The sequence below is a fragment of the Rhineura floridana genome, chromosome 10, assembly GCF_030035675.1.
Source record: "Rhineura floridana isolate rRhiFlo1 chromosome 10, rRhiFlo1.hap2, whole genome shotgun sequence".
Classification (NCBI taxonomy): Eukaryota; Metazoa; Chordata; class Lepidosauria; order Squamata; family Rhineuridae; genus Rhineura; species Rhineura floridana.
In genome coordinates this window covers 67,480,050-67,504,712 of record NC_084489.1, presented here as the reverse complement: position 1 = coordinate 67,504,712, position 24,663 = coordinate 67,480,050, and the positions used below count along the sequence as shown (strand labels likewise).

Below are 24,663 nucleotides of genomic sequence, written 5' to 3'. Positions count from 1 at the left end.
AGTGCTTGAGGCAGGAAAGAGTTAACACTCCAAACAGACCGTTACTGTGGCCCCTCCCACGGAGTGTTAGTTCACCGTCTGGCCAAGCTTAAAAAATATAAACTTATACACATGTAAAGACACTGACTATATTAACCATAAATAACATGAAACAAACAACTTACACTGACTCTAACCTCTAATGACTTGTACATGCGCTAGGTCTGATCATTGACCCTTCAGTCGTCACCCGTTTTGTTATAATGTTTACTGTCATTTGCATCCCAGGGTGGGCCTTGGCGGTGTCCTGGTGCCCACAGAGAAACACCTTTCTGGTGAGTAAAACCAGGACACCCCCAAGTGGGATGTTCCAGAGTTGACCTATTGATTGGGTGGGTGCATAAACGTTCAATGATCTTTGAGCACCCGCTGAATAACTCGCCCCCGAAGGCTGCCTCAGCAGATGCATAAATATCTGTTTTATAATGTTTAGTAAAAGTATTTGGGGTTGCCTCTTAAAGAGGTGCATTTATTGAATAAGCTGCAGTAGCAGCTGCTGCTCTTGTTGAATGAGCAACGATACCTGATGGCAATGGTATGTTTAGAGAACTGTATGCTAAGGCAATGCAGCCCTTAATCCACCTTGCTAAAGTAGGCGAGGACACCCTTTTACCCAGAGTAGTTGGGTGGTAAGAAACAAACAAGGAATCAGTGTGCCTTATCAGCCTTGTCCTATTTATATATACCTTAAGTTCTCTCCTCACATCTAATGAATGCCAAGCGAGTTCTAGAGAATGCTTTGGTGAAGGAGAAAATGCTAGCAATACTAACTCCTGCTGACAGTGAAAGGCTGTATTGACTTTTGGAATGAAAGTAGAATCTGTTCTCAATATGACTGTCGGTATGGAAAATACATAGATGTTTTGCTACTGAGAGAGCTCCCAGCTCAGACATTAGTGTAGCTGATGTTATAGCTACCAGGAATAACACTTTGAATTTCCTGTTGGAAATCTATAATGAACAGGTGCCGACAACAGAGAAGCCCTTCTTAAAAATCATTTCAGAAACGGATAAGCTCCCAGTGATTCAGAAGAAGGCCTAGAAAGCACTGTTGACAATGTAGATGCTTGTCTTCTCAAAGTAATGGGTCTCAACCCATGCTTCAAACCCTCAGTTAAAAAGGATAACACCTCCGTAATTCCTGACTTCCGAGCCGTAACGTGGTTCCTACTACACCATTTCAAAAATGCTGCCCAGGTATACTGGTAGTTTCGTATTGTGGACGGTTTTCTAGATGCCAATATTGTGGTTACCACCTCAGTTGGCAATCCAGCTCTCAGCAGTTTGCTCTGCTCAACTTCCATGCGGTTAAGCTCAACCATTGCAGATTGGGGTGCCAAAGTGGCCCCTGCAGCAGCAAATCTGGGTAAAGAGGCAGAGACCATGGGGGCTCAACGGATAGGTTGACTAGCTCTGAGAACCATGGCCTCCTTGGCCAATCTGGTGCTACTAGAATGAAAAATGGAAATTTTACTCACCGTGAATTTCTATTTGTAGATAGTGCTGGAGGACATTCCTCAGTAGGGATGACTCCTCCTACTGGTCGTGACAGGCAGGGTCTCTAAGCTTCTTTGTAGACTCTCCTGTGGGAGGAGTCGTCCCTCTCTCCAGACCGAACTGACAGAGCCAGGAACAATCCTCAGGCCCCATATCCACATCTTCCCAGACGTCCCTACAGTGGAAGCCTATACCAGGAGAAGCTGAAGAAAAGCGACAGACCAACACGGAACCAACGTGCTGGAAGACAGGTCATACATGAAGGGAGACACACAATACTAAACAACGTGTGCAAATGTAAGGCGCTGGCAGAAGCCCTAACTCCCCGCACTCCCCCCTCCACTCCAGAAGGTGAAGCAGAGGAATAAGAGGTGGGTGGAATGTCCTCCAGCACTATCTACAAATAGAAATTCACGGTGAGTAAAATTTCCATTTTTGCTAGATAGTGCTGGAGGACATTCCTCAGTAGGGATATGACAGAGCAGTGTACCAGGACTGTGGGTGGGATTCCTCTAGCTAGAAGGCAACACCTTCTGGAGCACCTTCCTGCCAAATGCAGCATCGGCTGATGAGAATGAGTCTATTTTATAGTGTCTGATAAAAGTGTGTGGGGAAGCCCATGTAGCCGCCCTACAGACATCCATTATGGGGAACCCTCCCTTAAACGCTGCTGAAGCCGCTGCCCCCTAATTGAGTGTGCCGTGGTACCCAATGGAGGTTCCTTACCCAGAGCATCATATGCACGTGCTATAGCCGCTCTGAGCCAGCGTGAGATAGAGTAGGTTGTCACCTTACACCCCTTTGATTTCCCAGAGAAGGCGACAAAAAGGGCCTCAGACCTCCTGAACTCTAAGGTACGATCCAAGTAGAAACGAAGGGCCCTCCTCACATACAGCAAGTGCCACCTACGTTCCTGGGTACAGGAGGGAGCGGGGCAGAATGAAGGGAGAATCACTTCCTGCGACCTATGGAAAACGGAATTGATTTTAGGCAGAAATGCCAGATCTGGGCGGAGGACTACCTTGTCCTGGTGAAACACGCACAATTGAGGGGCGGAGGACAATGCCCCCAACTCGGAAACTCTACGTGCCGATATGATGGAAACCAAAAAAACCGTTTTAAGCGTCAAGAGGTTCAGGGGACAGGTAGCCATCAGTTCAAATGGCGGTCCCGTCAGTGCCGTCAGTACCCAGGTAAGGTTCCAGTTTGGAAAACTGTGAATCATTGGTGGGGAAACCAGAGTCACCCCTCTTAAAAAGAGTTTAAGGAATGGGTTGGAGGAAAGCGGGGGGCCCCCCAGGCATAACAAAATGCTACTAAGAGCTGCAGCTTGTCTCTTGATTGTGGCTGCGCTCAAACCCTTATCTAGGCCCGACTGGAGGAACCCAAGGGGACCCCTGACGTCTCAAGACCAAGGTTCCACCGTATCTGCAGAGCACCAGGACAGGAAAACCTTCCACGTGGACGAATAAACCCGGTTCGTGGACTGTCTACGCGAGGCCAGTAGCGTGTCAAGCACTTTCCCCTTAAAGCCCTTATCACTCAACCACAACCGCTCAGCCTCCAAGCTGTTAGCCAGAACAGTTCGGGTCGAGGATGGCAGACTGGTCCCTGAATCAGAAGATCTGTTCAAGAGCGTACCTGCCAGGGTGTCTCGACTGACATGTTCAGCAGGTCCGGAAACCAGGGACGTCGAGGCCAATAGGGCGTCACTATAATAATTTCCGCCCTCAATGCCCGAACCCGCTGGATCGTGCGTTGTATCAGCCCAAATGGAGGAAAGGCGTACAGGAGGCCTTGTGGCCACGGTGTGACTAGAGCGTTTGTGCCCTGAGCCTGGTGACACAGATGTCTTGTGAAGAACCTGTCCAGCTGTGCGTTTGCGGGTGTGGCAAAGAGATCCACTACTGGTTCTCCCCACCTGCGCACCACCTGTTGGAAAACTTCCGGGTTCAGTTGCCATTCTGCCTCCTTGATAGCTGTCCTGCTGAGCCAGTCGGCTACAAAGTTGTGTGTGCCCGCCAGGTGCTCGGCCTTCAGAGAGGCAAGATGCCTCTCCGCCCATTTGAACAGGCGCTCCGCCTCGAGCATTAGGCCCTTCGATCTCATGCCCCCTTGTCTGTTGACATAAGATTTCTCCGATGAGTTGTCAGTGCGTATGAGTAGATGCTTCCCCCGATCTCTGGGGCGAAGGCTTGTAGGCCCAGTCTGATGGCCCGCAACTCCAGTATATTTATATTGAGCTCCACCTCCATTGCAGACCATGTCCCCTGGGCTACACTGTGGTCCAGGTGAGCCCCCCATCCGTATAAGCTCACATCTGAGGTCATGATTATGCGTGGGGGTTCTTCCAGGCTGACTCCGTGGGCCAACCTCTGAGGTTCCAGCCACCACCGGAGCTCTGTCCGTACTGTTGGAGGCACGGAGACCGAGCGTCTGTGTCGTAGGAGAATTGCCTCCTGGTAGGGCATAAGGGTCTGTTGTAGTGTTCTTGAGTGGAATTGGGCCCACTGAACTAGGTCGTATGCCGACACCATGGACCCCAAGAGCTGAGCTAGCCTCATCAGGTCCAATGCTGGTGCAGCAACTGCTTCCTGAAGCAACAGCTGAAGTCTCAAGGCCCTATCTTCGGTGAGCCTCATGCAGAAAAGTTGCATGTCCAGGATCACCCCCAAGTGCGGAATAGTTTGGGATGGGGTCAGCATGCTCTTTTCCAAGTTCACTATGAAGCCCAACCATTGGAGCCATGATACAGTGAGATGGGTTCCTGTGTGACTGGTCCCAGGATGGCGCTCTCACCAAGATGTTGTCCAAATAGGGATGCACGCATATCCCCATTGTTCTGAGGTGTGCCACCAGGACCACCACGACCTTGGTGAAAACTCTTGGTGCTGAGGATAGGCCAAACGGTAAGGCCCTGTACTGGAAGTGTCTGTTGTCGTATGAAAACCGGAGAAAGAGCCTGTGTTGTCTGCAAATTGGAATGTGTAGATACGCCTCGGAGAGGTCCACAGAGGTCAGCCAATCCCCTTTTCTTAGGGCTGCAGTTATGGAGTGAAGGGTTTCCATTTTGAAGTGTTTTTTGGCCACCCACCTGTTGATCCATTTGAGATCCAAAATAGCCCTCGTGTCGCCATTCTTTTTGCCGACTAAGAAAAAAAATTGAATAAACCCCTGACTTCCTCTCCGAGGGAACTACTGGCTCTATTGCCCGGATGTTCAGCAGATGCTGAATAGCTTCCAGGTGGCGCAGGTGCTTCTCCGGCTTTCGAGACCTTGGGGTGGGTCGAAATCTGTCATGTGGAATGCGAAGAAACTCTATGGCATATCCCATGGACACCGTGTCCAGCACCCATTTGTCTGAAGTGATGCCTCTCCAGTGGGGGGCGAACTCTAGAAGCCTGGCTCCCACTCCGCGAGAGGCCGCTGGGGACCGCCAGTCAGGAGGAGGAACCCTTTTGGACCCCTTTCTGGTTCCTCCCTGAGGAGAATGGGGTGCCTCCCGGTTTAATGGAGGAAACGTGTCCATCCCCTTTGTCTTGTCTGCCCCAGCGAAACCTGTTGGAAGGCTGACTGCGAAATCTAGAGGGCTGTTTTGAGGAACAAAAAATCTGGTTCTGCCTGCCCTTCCGTTCCTCTCTTCTGGCCATAGGGAGTGCTTTCTTCTTATCCCTAGTTTCCACCAGGTGGGCCTCAAGAGGCTCCCCGAATAGCTTAGAACCTAAGAAAGGTAGGGCAGTGAGGCGGGTCTGTGACCCTGAGTCCACAGCCCACTGCCTGAGCCAAATGTTACGCCTTGCCATAGTGGAGGCAGCCATAGAGCGCGCTGTAGACTGTAGGGCATCCATGGATGCGTTGGCTGACAGGGCCATTTTCTTTAACCCATCCTTTACAAATTTTGGGACATCGTCCCGTGCCCCTAACTCTTTGGCCCACATAAAAACTGCTCTAGAAAAAACTTAGGAAGTGGCTGCGGCCCTGAATCCAACTGCATCTGCCTCAAAGCTCCTGCGAAGAGCCCCTTCGACTCGCTTGTCGCACTGGTCCTTAGGCCCCCCCTCCCCTTCTGTAGGGATCACTGCAGAGCTAGCAAGGGCAGCAATAGGCGGGTCCACTGTGGGAAAACGCAGTCTTGCCATGATCCTGTCAGCAAAGACGTAATGTTTCTTTGCCCACTTGGCGGATGGCTTTTGTTTGCATGGGGATGACCATTCAGCATCCCACATGTCATCAAACGCCTGGGGAAAGGGAACTGAAACCTGCTTAGTGTCCATGGAGGGGAAGGCCTTCTTTGCACCTGCCGAGGCTGACTGAGTGAGTGCATCGCCTCCCGCCTCAGCCTCTGGCAGTTGTAGCACTCTGCGGGCCTTGGAAAGGAGCGGCTGAAAAACCTCTGGAGCAAAGAGTCTGGGTTGCATCTGGGTGACTTCTATTTCCTCACCCGAAAGCTCCTCCTCTTCCCTGTCCTGCTCAAGTAGTTCTTCAGAATCTGATAGTACCACCTGTGGCACAGGAGCCTGCCTGGGCGACTGTGCCTGTGCCTGCCGATTCTGAACCATTGAGGATGAGGGACTTGCATGAGTCTGTGGGGAGGAACGCCTTGCTACCCCCCCAACGCGCTATGACCCAGGTGCTCCTTGTCACCCCTGGGTGCATCCTTAGCTGGCTCACTGTGTAAAATGTAGGAGGGTGGGGGCGAGCCCCCCCACCTCATGTCTTGATTGGAAAGGGAAGAGGACCTGGAGTGGCTGTCTCTTAAAGATGAGCTGCCATGCCTGTCCTCCCTGCTGGAGCCTGGGGAAGGGGATAAGCGCCTCCGCTTACCCCTGTGGGAGCGCTTCCTGGAATGTTTGCACTTCTTACTTTTACGTGCGTGTGAGATAGAGCCACTCACTTCAGAAGCAATGAGCTCTTTAACCCAGGTCATAAATTTGGGAAACAGAGTGGGGGGGGAAACATCCATACCTTCATCTAGGAGATTCATCCCCCCGCTGTCTACGCTCTGGGACGGAGAGAAGACTGATTGCTGTGAGTCCTCTAGGTCCCTTGCCTCCCCCACGTGGCGAAGTTCTTGGCGGGAAGGCAGAGAGGAGGTGGGTGAGGCCATAATATTGGGGGCCTTGACTCCGATGCTGAGGGGAAAGCGACGGAATCACTTTACAGGCGAGCCGCGTTAGCGGGTGCCGCTCAACCCCCTGCTGGGATGTTCTCTCGCGACGAGGCAAACCTTTGGTGAAGGGGGGGGAGCCAGGAGCCACGATCCCGCTGAATGCGAGGGTTGCAGAAACGCGGCTCCGCGGAGCGAGGCGAGAGACTCCCGTCTGGGCGGCTGCTGCTCTGCTGGCACGCTGCAGCTAGCCGCGCTCCGCCCTTCTTCGGCCTCCTTTCCGACGTCTGTGAACCCAGCCGGGTTCAGCCTAGCCTCACAAACCCGAGCCCCCACGGAGTGAAGGTAGGGGAGGGGAAGGAAACAGGCAGGAAATAGAACAAACGTAAGGAGAGAAGATTAGCATAAGAAAAAGATTAAGAGGTAGAAGCAGAAAATGAAAGAAAGAAGGTCTAAATAGAGAAGAGAGATTAACTCCAGACGTTCACTGACCGCAGGCAGGGCCGGTCTGGAGAGAGGGACGACTCCTCCCACAGGAGAGGCTACAAAGAAGCTTAGAGACCCTGCCTGTCACAACCAGTAGGAGGAGTCATCCCTACTGAGGAATGTCCTCCAGCACTATCTAGCAAATTGGCCCTCTGCATCCTTACCTTTTCAGCACCCGAGCTAACAATGGAAAAGGGGGGAAGAGGTGTGGTCCCTTCGTCCCAGGGGAGTTTATGGCATCTACACACTCTGCTCTCATTGAAGGGTACACAGTATAATACCTCTTCAGTTTATGGTTGACATCTGCAGCAAAATAGGTCCACAACTATCCTTCCAAACCTCTTGCGGATCTGTTTGAACACATCATTGTGCAGCTGCCACTCTCCTGGCAACCCCTTCTGTCTGCTTAACCAGTCTGCTTGTACGTTGTCTACTCCCTTTATATATTCTGCTGTCAATGATTGTAGAGTGTGCTCTGCCCAGGAAATCAGTTGTGATGCCTCCAGATGAAGCACCAGTGACTTTGTCCCTCCTTGATGATTTAAGAAAGCTTTCACACAGTTGTTGTCTGTCCTCAGCAGCACATGCTTGAGATAGAATAAGGACCCAACATGCTGCAGCACCAATCGTGCTGCCCGAAGTTCTCAAGTGCTGCACCAAGCACCAAGCACTCCTGCAGCTTGCTTAAAGAGCTCTGAGGAGACCTTCGCTCCTTAGGCATTTTGCCCTCAGCAGAAGCTTATCTAGTGTATTTTGTGGTCCCCTTGTATTTTAATTAAGCACAGCAAACCGCTTATTTCAACACAGAATCAACCCCGCAAATTTATAAAATGGGGGGGGGGGGAAGCAACTGTTGAATTCATTAAGTGAGGGGAAAATCACCCAGGAAATTCATTAACTGAAGGGGAAATCATCAAAGAAATGCATTAATTGGGAAGAAAATCACAGAGGAAATTCATTAACTGAGGGGACACATTAGGCTAATTAATCTCAGGAGCTCAAAGGTATACTAGCAAGGTATGCTGAACGGACTAACAAACACTTAACTGCCATTCAGGCACTCGCTGCAAATTCGTTAGGAAACTACACACAAACACCCATACAGATTCAGAGACAAGTCAACTGAACATTAACTATTAATAAATAATTTAAACAGACAAATAAATAAGGATATAACTCGGCCAGACTGAAGAGCAAGGCGAAAATCAGTACTGCTCAAGCAAGGCAGGAAAACGAACTAGCACTCCGTGGGAGGGGCCACAGTAACGGTCTGTTTAGAGTGTTAACTCTTGTTACGAGGCAGGGCCATGGAGCCTGCTAAACTATAATTCCCACCCCACACCCCCACCTAATGGTATGGCTGGTTATGCTTTCCCACAAGGTTTTGTGCGAAGAGTAACAAGGGCAGAAATTAAGATACAAAACTAAAGCTACAACATAAATGTTCTGCATAATTGTTACCTTGTCCTTTGGCAAATTTCCCTCACCCACAGTGAATCCCATTGTTTGTTAGGAGCCTAAGTTTTCAGGGTCAGTTAGAGATACACACACACATACACAACATCACCAGACTTTCATACCCTCCTTGGCAGGAGGGGGAGAGAGGAAAAAGTATTTTTAAAACCGAGGCTTGAAGGTAGAAGGAGGAGGGAGGAGAGGAAGAAAGAAAAAGGGGGGCTGAGGAACACCAGAGCTCCGACACACGTGTACGACGCTCTCAAGGAACGCATCAAGGACTGCAGGGACAGAACCGGGGAGACTCTGGGTCTCGGTGCAAAACCTTGAGACCAAGAGATTCCTTCCTGGTTTTGGATCAGAGCTCTTCCACATAGCTTCAGCTGTATTCAGCCGCCCACTCAGGGCATAAGATAGGTAATCTCTCTCTTACCTTTCACCTCTTATAGTAATAGGGTCCTTTGATTTCTTTAGTTTAAAGTTATGAATGGGTTAGGATATTAATGATTAATGCTGCCATGCACCCAAGTAATTCTGTAATGCTTTCCTACTCTTTCTCTCAATAAAATCAAGCTTTGCTTTACTTTGGTTTGGACCTGCATTTCTTGGGTTAAATATATACACCATTTAAGCACATTTCAGGGCAAAGCACTTGTTTTTATCCCTAGCAAAAGATCCCCTCCTCTCAAGGAGGTGTGTTTCATGGGACATGAGGGTGGCAAATGCACACACTCAGGTTCCCAAGAGCATATGTCGTAACAGACTGGTGGAGAATCAAGCGGGCAGCAAGGGTTGCAGGAACAAATTAACATGTGAACAGTCCTGCAATCCAGGGAAACAGGTAGCCAAGTTTTGAATGTGTCTGGAATGAGTGTAATTTCCTTTTCTTTGCTGTCTCTTGTTTTAAAGTGAGTGGGGAAATGTCCTTTAAATGCTGTGGTACAACAGCTTTACTCATGAGTGACTTGATTTGGGGAATGTGGCATTTGAAGGTGGCTCATCCCTGAACTTATTCTTTCTTATTCTTTGCATTTGGCTTTTGGTGTTGGAGATTTCTAAGCTATGGCAAAAGTGGTAGCCATGGAGGGAATAAAACGCTTTATGAGTCCAGTAGAGTGCCTATCGAAAATAGAGAAATGGTTGATTAAGAAAGGAAGGTGCGTGTGGGATGATGATTGTTTTAAGACAGATGACCCTATGAAAACCATGACTGAGGCCTATGCGGAATATTGCAAAAAGTACAAGCCTTCCAAATCAAAGAAAAGTGCTGCAGCCGCTTGGGGACTTTATAATGCATGTCAGGATTTGTCAGATTTGTTAGAGGAAGAACGCAAGAAAAGTCAGGAGGCAAGGAGTAAGTTGGAGCAGGCAGAGGAAGCCTTTGAAAAAGAGTGTTTGGAGTTAAAAGAAAAGGGGAAAAATGATTGTGAGGGTTTGAATGAGAAATTTGAAATAGAGCGCCTCCATTTGACTGAGGAACTGGAAAAAGGAAGAGAGGCTTTTGAAAGGGAACGGGTAGATTTGAATGAAGGATGGAGAAATGATTGTGACAATTTTGGCCGTGAACGAATGAATATGGTAGCAGAAAAAATCAGGTGGGCTTCTTCTTTAAGACAAATGGAGAAGGAGAGAGATGATGCATTAATTCAAGCTGAAATAGCTCGTAAGGAGTTGAAAAAAGAAAAGGATGAATGCACCAGAGCAAAATTAACAGCTGAACACTTGGTGGTTAGAGCACGAGAGCAACGGTTGAATGTTAGCCATGATGAGTGCAAAGCTCAAATTAAAGAACTGGAAAGACAGTTGCAGGTTCAACAGGGACTGGTGGCCACGGTCATACATGTTTCAGGTGATGGTGATGAGGTATGGGGCCTTCCACACTCTCTTCCCCCCCTCCCAGAAGAGGCTGTATGATCTGCTCCTTTAAATCCTGAATGGAAGGAGTCACAGGTACTTGCACCCATTATAGTGAAAAATGTGGTGGAAGCCACTGGGATGGGACCAGCTCGTAATAAAATTGTCCAAGAGATTGTACGTTGGTCTCCTCCCCAGGCAAAGGCAGTGGCTGATAGTTTGGGTCCTCTGAACAAAGACACAGCTTTGACGTGGTTAACTAGGGCAGATGAAATGTATTCTACTGCTGATGCTCAAGATTTAATGCAAGTGGCAAGATATTGTGCCACGGAGCAGGATGCAGCGTCCATTGAGGCAACATTCAGAATGGGGAATGCAAGACATGTGTATGATTGGATGAGAATTGTGATTAAGGCTCTGTTGCCAGGGATGAATGTGTTAAAGGCATATGTTATGGAGCGTCAAGGTGTGGGGGAAAGCCCAGAGGTTTATGTGAATCGGAAGAAATTCCTTGCACATTTATCAGAGCATGTCAGGCTTCGGGAAGATGGCCAGTATGAGTATAATGACAGAGAATTTCTGGAAGCTGTACACATGGGGTTAAATGCTCAAACGAAGTTAGCAATAGGGAGAATGGATCTTGAAGGTGTTACTTGGCGAGAATTCAGTGTGGCTATTTCACAAGTCTCTGAGCTCCTTCGAGAGGTTGGAGGGGGGCGAAAAGCTGCCACTACACCGAAGAAGGTTCAGCTCGAGCCAATTCAAACTGTCACATATACCAATCAGGGGCCTCATTCATCTGTTGTACCCAATGCAAATCGGGGGGCCCAGGGAAGAGGAAACTATCGCCCTTTTTTAGCCCCTGGTTCCAATCGGGGTAATTTCACATCAACGGGGGGAGAGAGAAGATCTGGGTTCAATAATTCCAGCAACAATCACAGCAACTTTTCTCCCTCCCATCAAGGCCCTACTCAAACCCGACAGGGGAATGAACTGGTGGATTTTGGGGATCCCATCCGTAATCATCTTTGGTCCATGCTTAGAAATGTGGGAGAAAATATGGATCAGTTCCATAAGCAACCCACTGAAGTCTTGGCAGAGGCCTTACATAGGAGATTGAAGGCACAGGCTCCTGATATGGCCCCTTCCACCTCTGCTTCTGTTTCCCCCCCTACTGCCCCCCTTGCTCCTATCCAGCTTCGCTCAGAAGAGCAGAGGCAGGCCATACAAGATGTTCATGATCGAACCTAGGGCTGCCCAGTTCCTGCTGCTCCAGTCACAACTGTGTCAATGTTAGCGCCAGCTTTGTGGGGCAGAATGAATGTGGAGGCCACTACTTGGGAACTGGGAACAGTGGCCAGAAAACCAGGCTTGGGTTTTTCAGATGAATCCAGCCTGCAAAAACCAGAGGTCTTTGGTACAAATTCTGTAGCTACGGGGGGAGGCAATTCTCTCCTAAAACAGGGTGTCATGGATCACAGTGCAAGACCTTCTTTGGCACAAAAGGAAAAAGAAACAGTTGAAACCAGGAGGGCTCCTGTCTTTGAGCAAAGTCCTATTAATGTTCTTAAAGGGGAACATACAAAAGCATCTTCTGAAAGTGCAGGCCCTTGCTTAAATGCTTCAGAGTTGCTTGAAAACACACAAGGTGTGCCCACTTCCATGGAAAAAAAAACTGATTTGAATGCTTCTCTTGGGTCTACTACACCACAGTCTCTTGCTAATGAACACTCTTTTCCTGAGGAACAATCTCTTGCTGGCAAACAGCATTTGGATCAAAACAAGACTCCAAGTATAGAGCTTCTAGCTTCAGGAAGAGTCTATCCAGACATTGAATTTACTTTGAAAATTAATACAATTTGGCTTCCAAAACAGCAGCTGGTTTCTGATGCCATCTGCATGCAAATGGACAAGTTGCAAAGCCCTGATTCCAACAGGGAGTTGCTTTCTTCATTGTCACACTTTGTGTGTGCAAATTCAGACACGGATGCAAATGTGTTATTGCATGCAGTCCTTGATAAGTTGAGTAACAAGGAACCCAGAGCAATTGATCTGCAAACAGGGTGTTCACTGGTGAAACTCCCTGACATGGTACAAATGGAAGCACAATTGTATTTGGAATGTTATATGCTGGTGCTACTGACTGTGCTTTGTTTTGCATCTGCAGCAAGAGAAATCCAAAAGAGGAAGATCCCACATGTATCAGAATTAAGCACAAAATTAGGGAAAGGAATCTCAGATTCAATTGCATTACACAGAAAGATTTGGACACAAAAGCAGCAAAGGATCCTGTAAGCAAATCCAAGTCTAAGAAATGGGAAGATGCGGGTAAGCCAATAGAGTCCAACGGTTACAGACACTGGATGAACCATGGTAAGAAACAGGGAAAGTGCATTCAGACAGTGGACAGACAAAGACATGAGGATAAGACTTACAGAGACACTGACAAAGATGCCTGCAGGACTAAATATTTTCTTTGGGCCTCACTGAAGGTACAAGTTCTTGTAGCCAAGCAGTGGAAGGACAAACCACCTGATGTGTTTTCTCCCTCCAGTCCTAGTTGTGCGCATGCATCCCAAATTCAGGACTTCATTGCCCAAGATGTACAGTAATATGGTATTCTTCAATGGGCACAGCGTAAATGGTGCAATATGCATGTTTTGTTTTGTTTTCTTTCCCAGGGTTGCAATTGTTCAGTTTTTTTTTTTAAGAAATTTGCTCTGCTGGTCCAAGCAAGTGATTAAAGAAGAAAGAATATGAAGGAACAAGGGTAGTTTTAAGATTGAGGCATACAGGATGTAGGCAGGTTTTGAGATACATAGAAAAACAGTGAACAGGTTCAAGAGTCAGTGACTATTTGTGGTAGGTAAGGAACGTCTGGAGCAAATTAATGGATTGACTTATGGGTGGGGGAGGGAAAAGAATAATTTCTGTGTTATTTTCTTAAAGCACCAGAACATGCCCACTATCCTGTTGATGATATGTTGAATCTTAGGAGCACGTGCAGAGTGGAAAGCAGGTGTCCTGGAGAATACTGGCATCGAGCCCATCCCCACAAATGCTTGGATCTGTTATCAGGACCCAGAGGTGGAGATGGCCTGTCGACTTCCAGGGTTACTAAGTAATGCTTCCAGGAGAGAACAGTTGGAAAAAGATATCCTCCATCAGCTACCTGTCTCACAGAGTGCAGCTTGTGAGGAGTCACGATTAATTAAATGCACCAAAGGTCCCCAGAAGCAGCAAGTTCATTTTTGCCATGATTCTTCTGTTGACACCAAGATTTCTTGCACCCCACGATTTGGTGAAATGTCCCAAGGCAGCGACATGATACATGAAGAATTTTGCAACATTTTATGGATTTCTATGGTCACTTGGGGGGAGGGATCACCTCTGCACTTCCAGATTTTTATGGCAAGTGCCAAGAAAAGAAGAACCACCAATGAACTGGCTCTTGTCCTGATTTCATCAAAAGGGCAAGAATATCTCAGAACTATAACGCATTGGAAGAGGTTCAATGGCCTTATGGATGTGACCAAAATACATACTGTTGGTCCTCCAGACTGGATAATGCCAATCCAGGAAAAGTACTGCCATTATGGACAATATCATATTCCTTTTAAGTCAATAGGTTATGTTTCTATTATTGAGAAATATAGCACACCAGGGTCTTATAGGTTGGAAGTAGGTTTGTCATTTAAGAAAATCATAATATTGAATCCTCTTAGTGAAAAGGTAAATGAATTAAGCCATTTGAGAAGCCCTCTTGTTGGATCTCATGTGATTAAATTGAACCACCCCCAGCAATTATTGATAAAACCAGGGACTGGACTTAAGGAAGTGGTAGTCTCACTTGAGAAATTAAATATTGCAAAGGAATTCCCTGTCTGTGCATCCTATTTAGAGATGAGCAATAGGGGATGGGATAATTGGGTTAAATTATGGGATGGAGTGAATGGGAAGAGAAATAAGCGGGATTTGTCAGGGTGGCTGGGAACTGGAGCTGCGTTTCTAGATGCTACCAATATTGAAATATTAGCCAACAAATTGCATTATACCACTGAAGAAATAAGTAAAATGACCAAACCTATCAACAGGGCACTGGATAAGGCTACCGAAACTCCTAAAATTATAGCAAGCTTACTCCCAATGTGGGAACAGGGAATGGAAAAAGATAATCATGACATGGTAAACACCATGCAGTCCTTACAACAGAATATTTCCTTGGCCATTACATGCACCCAAATGCAGAATTGGGCCCATACAGTGGCTTTGGAACTTATTCACATGACAGATAGTGGGTTCTTACCCAGGGAAATTAGGTCCCTAATTCGACATCAGGTGTCCAAGGGGGAAAGAAAATTGGAAGATTGGTGGAGCCTTGTCAATGCCACATATGATAGGCAAAATCATGCATTAAGATTGTTTATTGTAATGGTAGAAGCATCTGAAATTATTACTGTTTATCCTGTTATTCCATTGGGAATCACTGTAGATCAAGATTTAGTTCTTTATGCCCAGGAAGTGCACCAGAGGGCTATAATTAAGCATGCAAGATGGGTAACAATTAATGTGAAAGGATGTCAACACCATAAGAATCTAGGATTTGTTTGTGAAGATGATAGTTTGGAATCCCATCATGATTGCTTTTCTCTCAAAATGATTAATGTATCTTATTGCTCTTTCATGCTAAGAAATGAATCAAGTTCAACTATTGTATATTCTGGACATGGGTGCGTGTGCCTTAGAACATTTTGTGATTATGTTGTTATTGATAAGTATTATATACAACCTATGTTAAGATATATCAACAGATGCTTTTGTGGTATTGAGGAAATAGTAGGATGTGATTTTTCATTTAAAGTCCCTGTATGGACCACCCAGAGAATATTAGTTAATCCAGATTTGTTTCAACACCTCAAACCCATTGCATTAGGTTATGGCCTAGCTGATCTCCAGAAGTTACTTTCTCATCCTATGTTACAGAAACAATTAGAAGCAGTTAAACAAATGGGAGAGCAAGCTACACTCCAGATAACACATGATCGTCATGCAATCACTAATATCGCAGCTAAGATTAAAAAAATAGGGGAACACAGATGGTGGGATTCTCTCTTTGGCTGGGGAGAAGGCGCCAAAGGAGGTTTAACCCTTATAATGCACCCCATTGTGGTGATTTTGATATTTCAAATAATTCTGGTCTTCGTCTTAACGGCCCTTGTAATATGGATCCGATCCCAAATGGCACAGATATACCAGAGGGAAGCATTAGAGCCAAGGGCAAGACTAAGAAGTCTAAGGTGTGAAAAGACATCTGAATAAGTATATACAGATGCTTTCCAACAGGGGGAGATTGTTATGAGGCAGGGCCATGGAGCTTGCTAAACTACAATTCCCACCCCACACCCCCACCTAATGGTATGGCTGGTTATGCTTTCCCACAAGGTTTTGTGCGAAGAGTAACAAGGGCAGAAATTAAGATACAAAACTAAAGCTACAACATAAATGTTCTGCATAATTGTTATCTTGTCCTTTGGCAAATTTCCCTCACCCACAGTGAATCCCATTGTTTGTTAGGAGCCTAAGTTTTCAGGGTCAGTTAGAGATACACACACACATACACAACATCACCAGACTTTCATACCCTCCTTGGCAGGAGGGGGAGAGAGGAAAAAGTATTTTTAAAACCGAGGCTTGAAGGTAGAAGGAGGGAGGAGAGGAAGAAAGAAAAAGGGGGGCTGAGGAACACCAGAGCTCCGACACACGTGTACGACGCTCTCAAAGAACGCATCAAGGACTGCAGGGACAGAACCGGGGAGACTCTGGGTCTCGGTGCAAAACCTTGAGACCAAGAGATTCCTTCCTGGTTTTGGATCAGAGCTCTTCCACATAGCTTCAGCTGTATTCAGCCGCCCACTCAGGGCATAGGATAGGTAATCTCTCTCTTACCTTTCACCTCTTATAGTAATAGGGTCCTTTGATTTCTTTAGTTTAAAGTTATGAATGGGTTAGGATATTAATGATTAATGCTGCCATGCACCCAAGTAATTCTGTAATGCTTTCCTACTCTTTCTCTCAATAAAATCAAGCTTTGCTTTATTTTGGTTTGGACCTGCATTTCTTGGGTTAAATATATACACCATTTAAGCACATTTCAGGGCAAAGCACTTGTTTTTATCCCTAGCAAAAGATCCCCTCCTCTCAAGGAGGTGTGTTTCATGGGACATGAGGGTGGCAAATGCACACACTCAGGTTCCCAAGAGCATGTGTCGTAACACTCTTTCCTGCCTCAAGCACTAGCAAGGAAGACAATACCCACTTGGGGGTGTCCTGGTGCCCACTGGAGAAATAATACTTTTTTAAAAAAATGTTCTGCAATAAGCATCTCGTTTTTCACAATAAACTATTATGCAGTGTATATGTATTTTTACATCTCCGATATCTGTGTATGAAGTCTTTCCAACAACTCTGTGAGGTAGGTTAGGCTGAGAGTTGTTTCAGTCATGCTTAGAATAGTGTTTGTGTGTGTGGTGTGTGTGTGTGGACAAGCTGATAGGAAGCCTGCCTAATTTTCCCAAAGAGAGGAATCATTCCAAATGTTAGGAATGTCCTCTATCATTATCTGGAAAACTATGATGAACAGCTTCAAAACAAGCCCAGCTTCAAACCATGGCTTAATAGCCTTGGTTATTCCAAAACCGTTAACCTTAGTTTCGAATTTGTACAAAATGAATTACTGTTAACTGATTTCCTGGTTTGTTCACAAATGAAGGCAAGAAGGGGCCACATACACAGCAATAAGATTTCTTACAATAACATGGGCAGTATACCCAAGGTTTCCAGGCATGATGAGAATTACACTATCTATGAGGCCCAGCAGCCTCAGACACACTGCACATTTGCAGGAGCCTGTTCAAAGCATTTCTGCATGTGCATCCTTTGGTACATGAACTGCAAAACTTTAAAGTTCAAAATATGTAATTTTTTTTTATGATGACACTTTCAGAAAAATCTATTAGCCATTACAAATGTATACAAAATGCAAGCATTTTAGTGAATAAAGAGCAACACACTTCATTCCATAACCCAAACTCATGTTTAGGCCTCATTATTAAACACAAAAAGGTTCATGGTTAAACAATCAAACATGATACACCTACCATTGATTCTGCCTGGATGAGTAGCTGCAAGCGTTTGTGCTTCCAGCAGGTTTTTTAGATTTGAGTCCAAGCGTTCCAAAAACAGTTTTTTCTTCCGTAAAAGCCCATTTAAATCCTTTTCTAGAAATAAAGATATTTTTAAAAATGTAAAACAGTTTTAAAAGTTCTTTTTACTGCTGGAATCACAAGAATAATAAATGATTATTTAATTTTGAAAAGTAATTTCTGAGGCTATAAATATGTATAGTACAATGAAATTATATTGTTGCATCTACAATTGGTACAAGACTTCCAGGGATTTCTGCACTTACTCAGGGTTTGCTTTCCTTGGTCAGCAGAGACTGTGGTGTCTTTAGGATATATGATTTTATTTACACGTATATATAACCTGAGCATAAGATGCAGGGGTTCTCAGCATTATCACTTCAATAGACTGCTTCCCCATTAGGCTTGTAGGGGAGTCACCCGACAACCATGGCTTGGAATTCAGCTCACAGAGCATGTCTCTCTTGTCTCTTTTCCAGATTCCCAGCTTCACCTCGACTAACTCTAACCCACACAGAGGGGGGATGGGGGGAATCACTCTCCTACAAGAATTCCAATAGCAACCTTGACTACTCTGAGCCACATCCTTACATGTGCAGATTGGTCCATCCAGTGAACAAAGAGACTGGCCAGGCCAGAGTGATTAACTTATCAAAAAACTTATTTGACCAGTGGAGCAGGTTTCTCTGCTTTAACTCCACCTGTACAAATTCCAAAATCAGAGGATAGAAAGGGGACCCAAAGACACCATCCATCTCACCTCCCCGATCCTATAACAGTATTACACGTAATGTAGAAAGTGACCTCAAGAAAACATCCCTAGCAAGTAGCAAACCAACATCACTAATTGAGGTGCATTTTAGGGATTTGGTAATATTTTGGGCAATCCATTATAACAAGTATCACTATTATACAAATCAAAATAATCTAGAGATTTTTATGTGCAAACACATTTATTCTTTACTCACCGATGGGTCGCATTACTCCACCTGCCTCAGAAATACGAGCTTTCATTTTTTGTGTATCTTCTACAACTGACTCCAGGTTTTCAGCCAAAATCTTTCTTTGCTCATTTAACTTCTGCATTTTTTTCTCTACATGACAATTTTAGGCATTTTTTAAAAGAAACACTGTAATATACTTACAAAGCATATCAGCATGATCTTTAATATTAGATCATAAAATTCATACTAACTTACATGAACACAATGCATTTAAACAAAGACCTGTCTTTCTGAAGTTGTTGTGTAAGTATTTTTGTTTTACTGTGTTATCTAAATTTTTATTTCAACAAAATCATTTGAATTTTTAAAATGTCTCAAGTTACATTTAAATCTCTTAAATACGAAATCAGTAGTAATTTTATGCATTCATACGGAGAAGGGAGAATTGAAATATAAATGTAAATTGGATTTAGAATGGTTTAATTTTGGCTGCAATTTGCACAGCTGTAGATTAATCTCATTATCTACCCACTCAAGCAGGCACCTTTTTCAGTACTGTTACATCTTAATGTATTTAACATGTTTAGTTTTTCCTACTATAGAAAGAACTCAAAGGTCATCATGGTCATCACGGTTTTGAAGACATATTAAGCTCTATCCCTAGAGACTAGCAAAGCCAATTAGATTCTTCAACTCTCTGGCACATATGACTTTTCCATTATAGCTACTTGGTCCATGGCCTGGAGAACAGGCTACAGAGGTCATTAAATTTTAAGGTTCCTTGATTTACAGATTAAATGAGACAGAAGAAGCATGAGGAGAAATGGCTAGAGTATAGGTAGTTTTAGCTTTTATTGAATTCAATGGATTGTAACCAAGATTATTTTTAAGAGATCATGCAGCAACAATATCAACAGCCACTGAATTTGCAAAAATATGATCCACAAGAACTATTCTAGGTGGTTAATAATTTGGTAAATTTGCATAACTTGGTAAATTCTGCATATATCTACCCATAGAACAAGAATCTTTTTCATACTGTGTGATGACTTTGTCACCTGCATCAATTTTACTCAAAATTACTGGCTTCCAATTTATATTGACAAACCCTGATAGGATACATGGCAGTGATCCTAAGCTTAGAAACAATCTCTATTGAAACAAAGGGATTGTACCATTGGTCTCACCTGAAAGGTGATTTTCATAGGAGGTATGCCATCAAGCAGGTAATGACTCCACCTATCGTCCGAAGGCAAGAATGTTTCTGAAGTCAAGACTAGGGACGTCACGCCCCTCCCACTCTCCAGTTCATTCGCAGTGAGTCCAAGAGAAATATCTAAAAATGCAGGGGGGGGGGAAAGGCCAACGGGCCTACCAGCAAGAACATAACATAATAGCAACATTCATAATAATATGACTCTAAAATAGCGAGATAACGGCAATAGCAGTCTTGACTTCACTGATAAATGTAATAAAATAGCGTAACAAGCATATATAACATTCCCAACAAAATATCTAGGTATCCTCCAACTGGGAGGGTCGTGATGGCATACCTCCTATGAAAATCACCTTTCAGGTGAGACCAATGGTACATTTTCCATAGGAGGTATGCCATCAAGCGGGATGTACCAAAGCAGCCCATAACAGGGAGGGACCACCCACATTCTAATCCTCATTAAGAACCTGTTGCAACACTCGTCTGCCAAAAGAAGCATCAGCAGAGGCATAACGATCTCTTGTCCTTGTCCTTGTGGACAAGGTGCTTGGACAGGTGCGGGCGACCACTTCTGCTCTGGATCCTTGCCCCTCATGGCTAATAAAAGCTAGCAGGAATGGAACAGCCGGCTGGGCCAAGGAGGTGATTAATGCCTCTTTACGAGAGGGAGTGGTCCCACCCTGCCTGAAACAGGCGGTGGTGAGACCGCTCCTAAAAAAATCCTCCTTGGACCCTGATAATTTGGACAACTATAGGCCAGTAGCAAATGTCCCATTCCTGGGCAAGGTTCTAGAGCGTGTGGTCGCTCGCCAACTCCAGGCTCTCTTGGATGAAACTGATTATCTAGACCCATTTCAATCGGGCTTTCGGCCGGGGTTTGGTACAGAAACGGCCTTGGTCGCCCTGTATGATGACCTCTGTCGGGAGAAAGACAGAGGGAGTGTAACTCTGTTGGTTCTCCTTGATCTCTCAGCGGCGTTTGATACCATCGACCATGGTATCCTTCTGGAGCGACTTACGGATTTAGGAGTGGGAGGCACTGCTTGGCGGTGGCTCTGCTCCTATCTCAGGAATCGTCTCCAGAAGGTGATGCTGGGGGAACATTACTCGAGTCCCTGGGTACTCCAATATGGGGTCCCGCAGGGTTCAGTTCTGTCCCCCATGCTTTTTAATATCTATATGAAGCCGCTGGGTGAGGTCATCAGGAGTTTTGGAGTGCGTTTCCAGCAATATGCTGATGATACGCAGCTCTACTACTCCTTTTCATCTTCCTCAGGTGAGGCTGTTGATGTACTAGACCGCTGCCTGGCCGCGATAATGGGCTGGATGAGAGCTAATAAACTGAAACTCAATCCTAACAAGACTGAGATGCTGTTGGTGGGAGGACCCTCTGCCCAGATGGTTGACGTTCGACCTGTCCTAGATGGGGTTACACTCCCCCTAAAGGAACAGGTACGTAGTTTGGGGGTCTTATTAGATCCGCTTCTGTCACTTGAGGCTCAGGTAGCCTCGGTGGCACGGAATGCATTCTACCAGCTCCGGCTGGTAGCCCAACTACGACCCTATTTGAGCAAGGAGCATCTTGCCTCAGTTATCCATGCTATGGTAACCTCTAGATTGGACTACTGTAATGCACTCTACGTGGGGCTACCTATGAAGACGGTTCGGAAACTTCAGCTAGTGCAAAATGCTGCGGCCAGAGTTCTCACTGGGACAAAGAAATTTGACCATATAACACCTGTCCTGGCGCAGCTGCACTGGCTACCGATATGTTTCCGGGCCAGATTCAAAGTGTTGGTTCTTACCTATAAAGCCCTAAACGGCATCGGACCGCAATACCTGATGGAGCACCTCTCTCGCTATGTACCTACCCGTTCACTACGCTCGACGTCGAAGGCCCTTCTCCGGGTCCCAACCCATAAAGAGGCCCGGAGATCAACAACTAGATCTAGGGCCTTCTCGGTGGTGGCCCCCGAACTATGGAATGCCCTCCCAGACGAGATACGCCTGGCGCCTTCTCTGTTATCTTTTCGGCGCCAGGTAAAAACTTACCTTTTCGCCCAGGCTTTTTAAATTTTGTAAATTTTTAAATATTTTAATTTAACATTTTAAACTTAATATGATCTTAATTTAAATCTCAATGGCAATTTTATTAATGTTTTATAATTGTACTATATATATATATTTTTTCCACACTTGCTCATATTTTAATTGTGATTTTATTTGTTGTACACCGCCCTGAGAGCTTTCTGCTATAGGGCGGTCTAGAAATGTAATTAAATAAATAAATAAATAAATAAAATAATGCCTTATAAACGAGTGTGGGGTAGACCAAACAGCAGCCCTGCAGATATCAGCAACAGGAGCGTTAGTAGCAAAAGCAGCCGTAGTGGCCGCTGACCTAGTTGAATGAGCTGTTATGCTAGCTGGTACAGGAAGCTTAAGGGACTCATAAGCTAAGGCAATACATGCACGCAACCAGCGGGATAAAGTGGAATTAGCTACTTTTTGCCCCATAGACCTTGGATTAAAGGATACAAACAAAGACTCGGTCCTTCTGATATCCTGAGTCCTGGACAGGTAGGTCTTGAGAGCCCTCCGAACGTCTAACGAATGCCAGACCTTCTCGAGAGGATGAGTAGGATTCGGACAAAATGATGGCAGAACTATGTCCTGGTTGCAATGGAAAACTGAATTGACCTTAGGACGGAAGGAAGGGTCAGTTTTCAGCACAACAGAGTCCTTGTGAAAGACACAGAGATGACGAGCAGAAGACAAGGCGCCCAATTCTGAGACACGTCGGGCAGAGGTGATTGCTATCAAGAACAAGACCTTGAAGGATAACAGACATAAAGGCACAGTCCGAAGAGGTTCAAACGGAGGGCGTTGTAAAGCCTGCAGGACCTTTGACAGACTCCATGAAGGGAAGCGGTGGACTACAGCTGGTGAGCGTAGAGCGGTTCCCCTCAGAAAGCGTTTGATGAACGGGTGTGATGCAATAGGGGCACCAGTGGAGGACACTGAGAGAATGGACGACAGATTGGACGCATGTCGACATAAAGTGTTGGGTCTAAGTCCCATCATGAGGCCCCTATAAAGTAATTGTAGCACCTGTTGTACTGTAGCCCTGGAAGGATCAATGTTCTGGGACTGACACCACCTGGAGAACGCCACCCAAGTATGTTGATATATACGAGTGGCAGATGGTCTTCTCGAGGCCAAAATAATGTCAATAACAGCGTCTGACAGGCCGGCCGATCTCAAATGTCCCCGTTCAAAAGCCACGCTGTTAGGTTGAGCCACTTGGGATCCTGATGCCATACAGGACCTTGTGATAAGAGATCTGGCCTGACTGGGAGTGGCCAGGGATCCGTCACCAACATTGCAAGGAGCTCCGAGAACCACGGTCGACGGGGCCAAAATGGTGCTATCAGGACCAGCTGTGCCCTCTCGCGTCGTGCCTTCCTCAAAGTTTTGGCTAATAGGGGTATTGGAGGGAAGGCGTATAATAGTCCCTCCGGCCACGGCAGTGACAGAGCATCCACCGCTTCCGCTGTCGTATCCAGGTATCGAGCGAAGTACCTGGGTAGCTGGCAATTGCGACTGGAGGCAAATAGGTCGACTGAGAAGACGCCGAACCAACACTGGAGAAGATGGAACACGGACGGATGAAGTTTCCATTCTCCCGGAAAGACCTGTTGTCTGCTGAGCCAGTCTGCTGTCACATTCCAAATTCCTCTGAGATGTTCTGCTTTTAGGGATTGCAGATGTTGTTCTGCCCAGTCGAAAATGAGGTAAGCTAGGTTCTGCAGAGGTCGGGACCTGGTGCCTCCCTGTCTGTTTAAATGAGATTTGGCACACGTGTTGTCCGTTCGAATGAGGACATGGTCCAAGTGGAAGCGAGACTGAAAATGAAGCAGAGCTAAGTGGACAGCTTTTAGTTCCAGCCAGTTGATAGTCCGAGTTTGCTCTGTTGCGTTCCAAACTCCCTGAACAAACTGGGAGTTGCAGTGGGCTCCCCAGCCAAGGAGGCTGGCATCGGTGGTAATGACAGTCCTGTGGGGTTCTCGGAACGGAGTGCCTTGGGTGAGATGTTGTGCCCTTGTCCACCAGCGGAATGACAAGCGCAGTGTGGGGCTCAAGGCGATTACTCAATGGGTTGAGGTGGCAATGTGGTGTTTGAAGGGCAGTAGGGCCCACTGTAGCTGGCGAGTGTGGGCTCGAGCCCATGGCACAATATGGATGGTGGACACGAACATTCCGAGAGCCCTGGCTAGAAGCAGGACGTCTGCAGATGTTTTGTGCATCAGAGATCGTGCGATGTCTGTGATAGCAGATATGCGATCTGGGGACAGGGACACAGTCGCTTGCAGGGTGTCCAACATTGCCCCCAGATGTTGTAGGCGTTGGGTTGGTTGTAGATGGCTTTTGTCAAAGTTGACTAGCCAACCGTGGGCCTGTAAGACATGTAGCGTGAGTGAGCCCGCTCCCTAGAACTTGCCCGTATTAGAAGATCTTCCAAATAGGGGTAGATATGGACCCCTTGAAGCCTAAGGTGAGCCACTAGAATAAGTAGCACCTTGGTAAACACTCTCGGAGCAGACAACAATCCGAACGGCATGGCGCGATATTGGAAGTGCTGGGAGCCAAAGGCAAAACGAAGAAATTTTCTATGGGCTATGCAAATGGGCACATGGAGGTACGCTTCCATTAGATCGATAGAAACCAGGAAGTCTCATTCGTGCAGGCTGTCTGTAATGGAGTGGAGGGATTCCATTTTGAACCTGCGATACTTTACGAAACGATTAATGAACTTGAGGTCCAATACCGCCCTCCATGAAAGATCTCGTTTGGGCACAGCAA

The 24,663-nt window shown here is 46.0% G+C and overlaps 1 protein-coding gene across 1 annotated transcript in view; it reads right to left on the bottom strand.

Moving 5' to 3' along the window:
• Positions 1–24,663, bottom strand: part of CCDC7 (coiled-coil domain containing 7) — a 430,640-nt gene that overhangs the window by 119,199 nt on the left and 286,778 nt on the right. Inside the window, exons 51-52 of the mRNA XM_061586654.1 lie at positions 18,609–18,734; positions 17,596–17,715 (exon numbers count right to left, since the gene is read on the bottom strand). Coding sequence (XP_061442638.1) covers positions 17,596–17,715; positions 18,609–18,734 — 246 coding nt within the window. The remainder of the gene's footprint in view (positions 1–17,595; positions 17,716–18,608; positions 18,735–24,663) is intronic.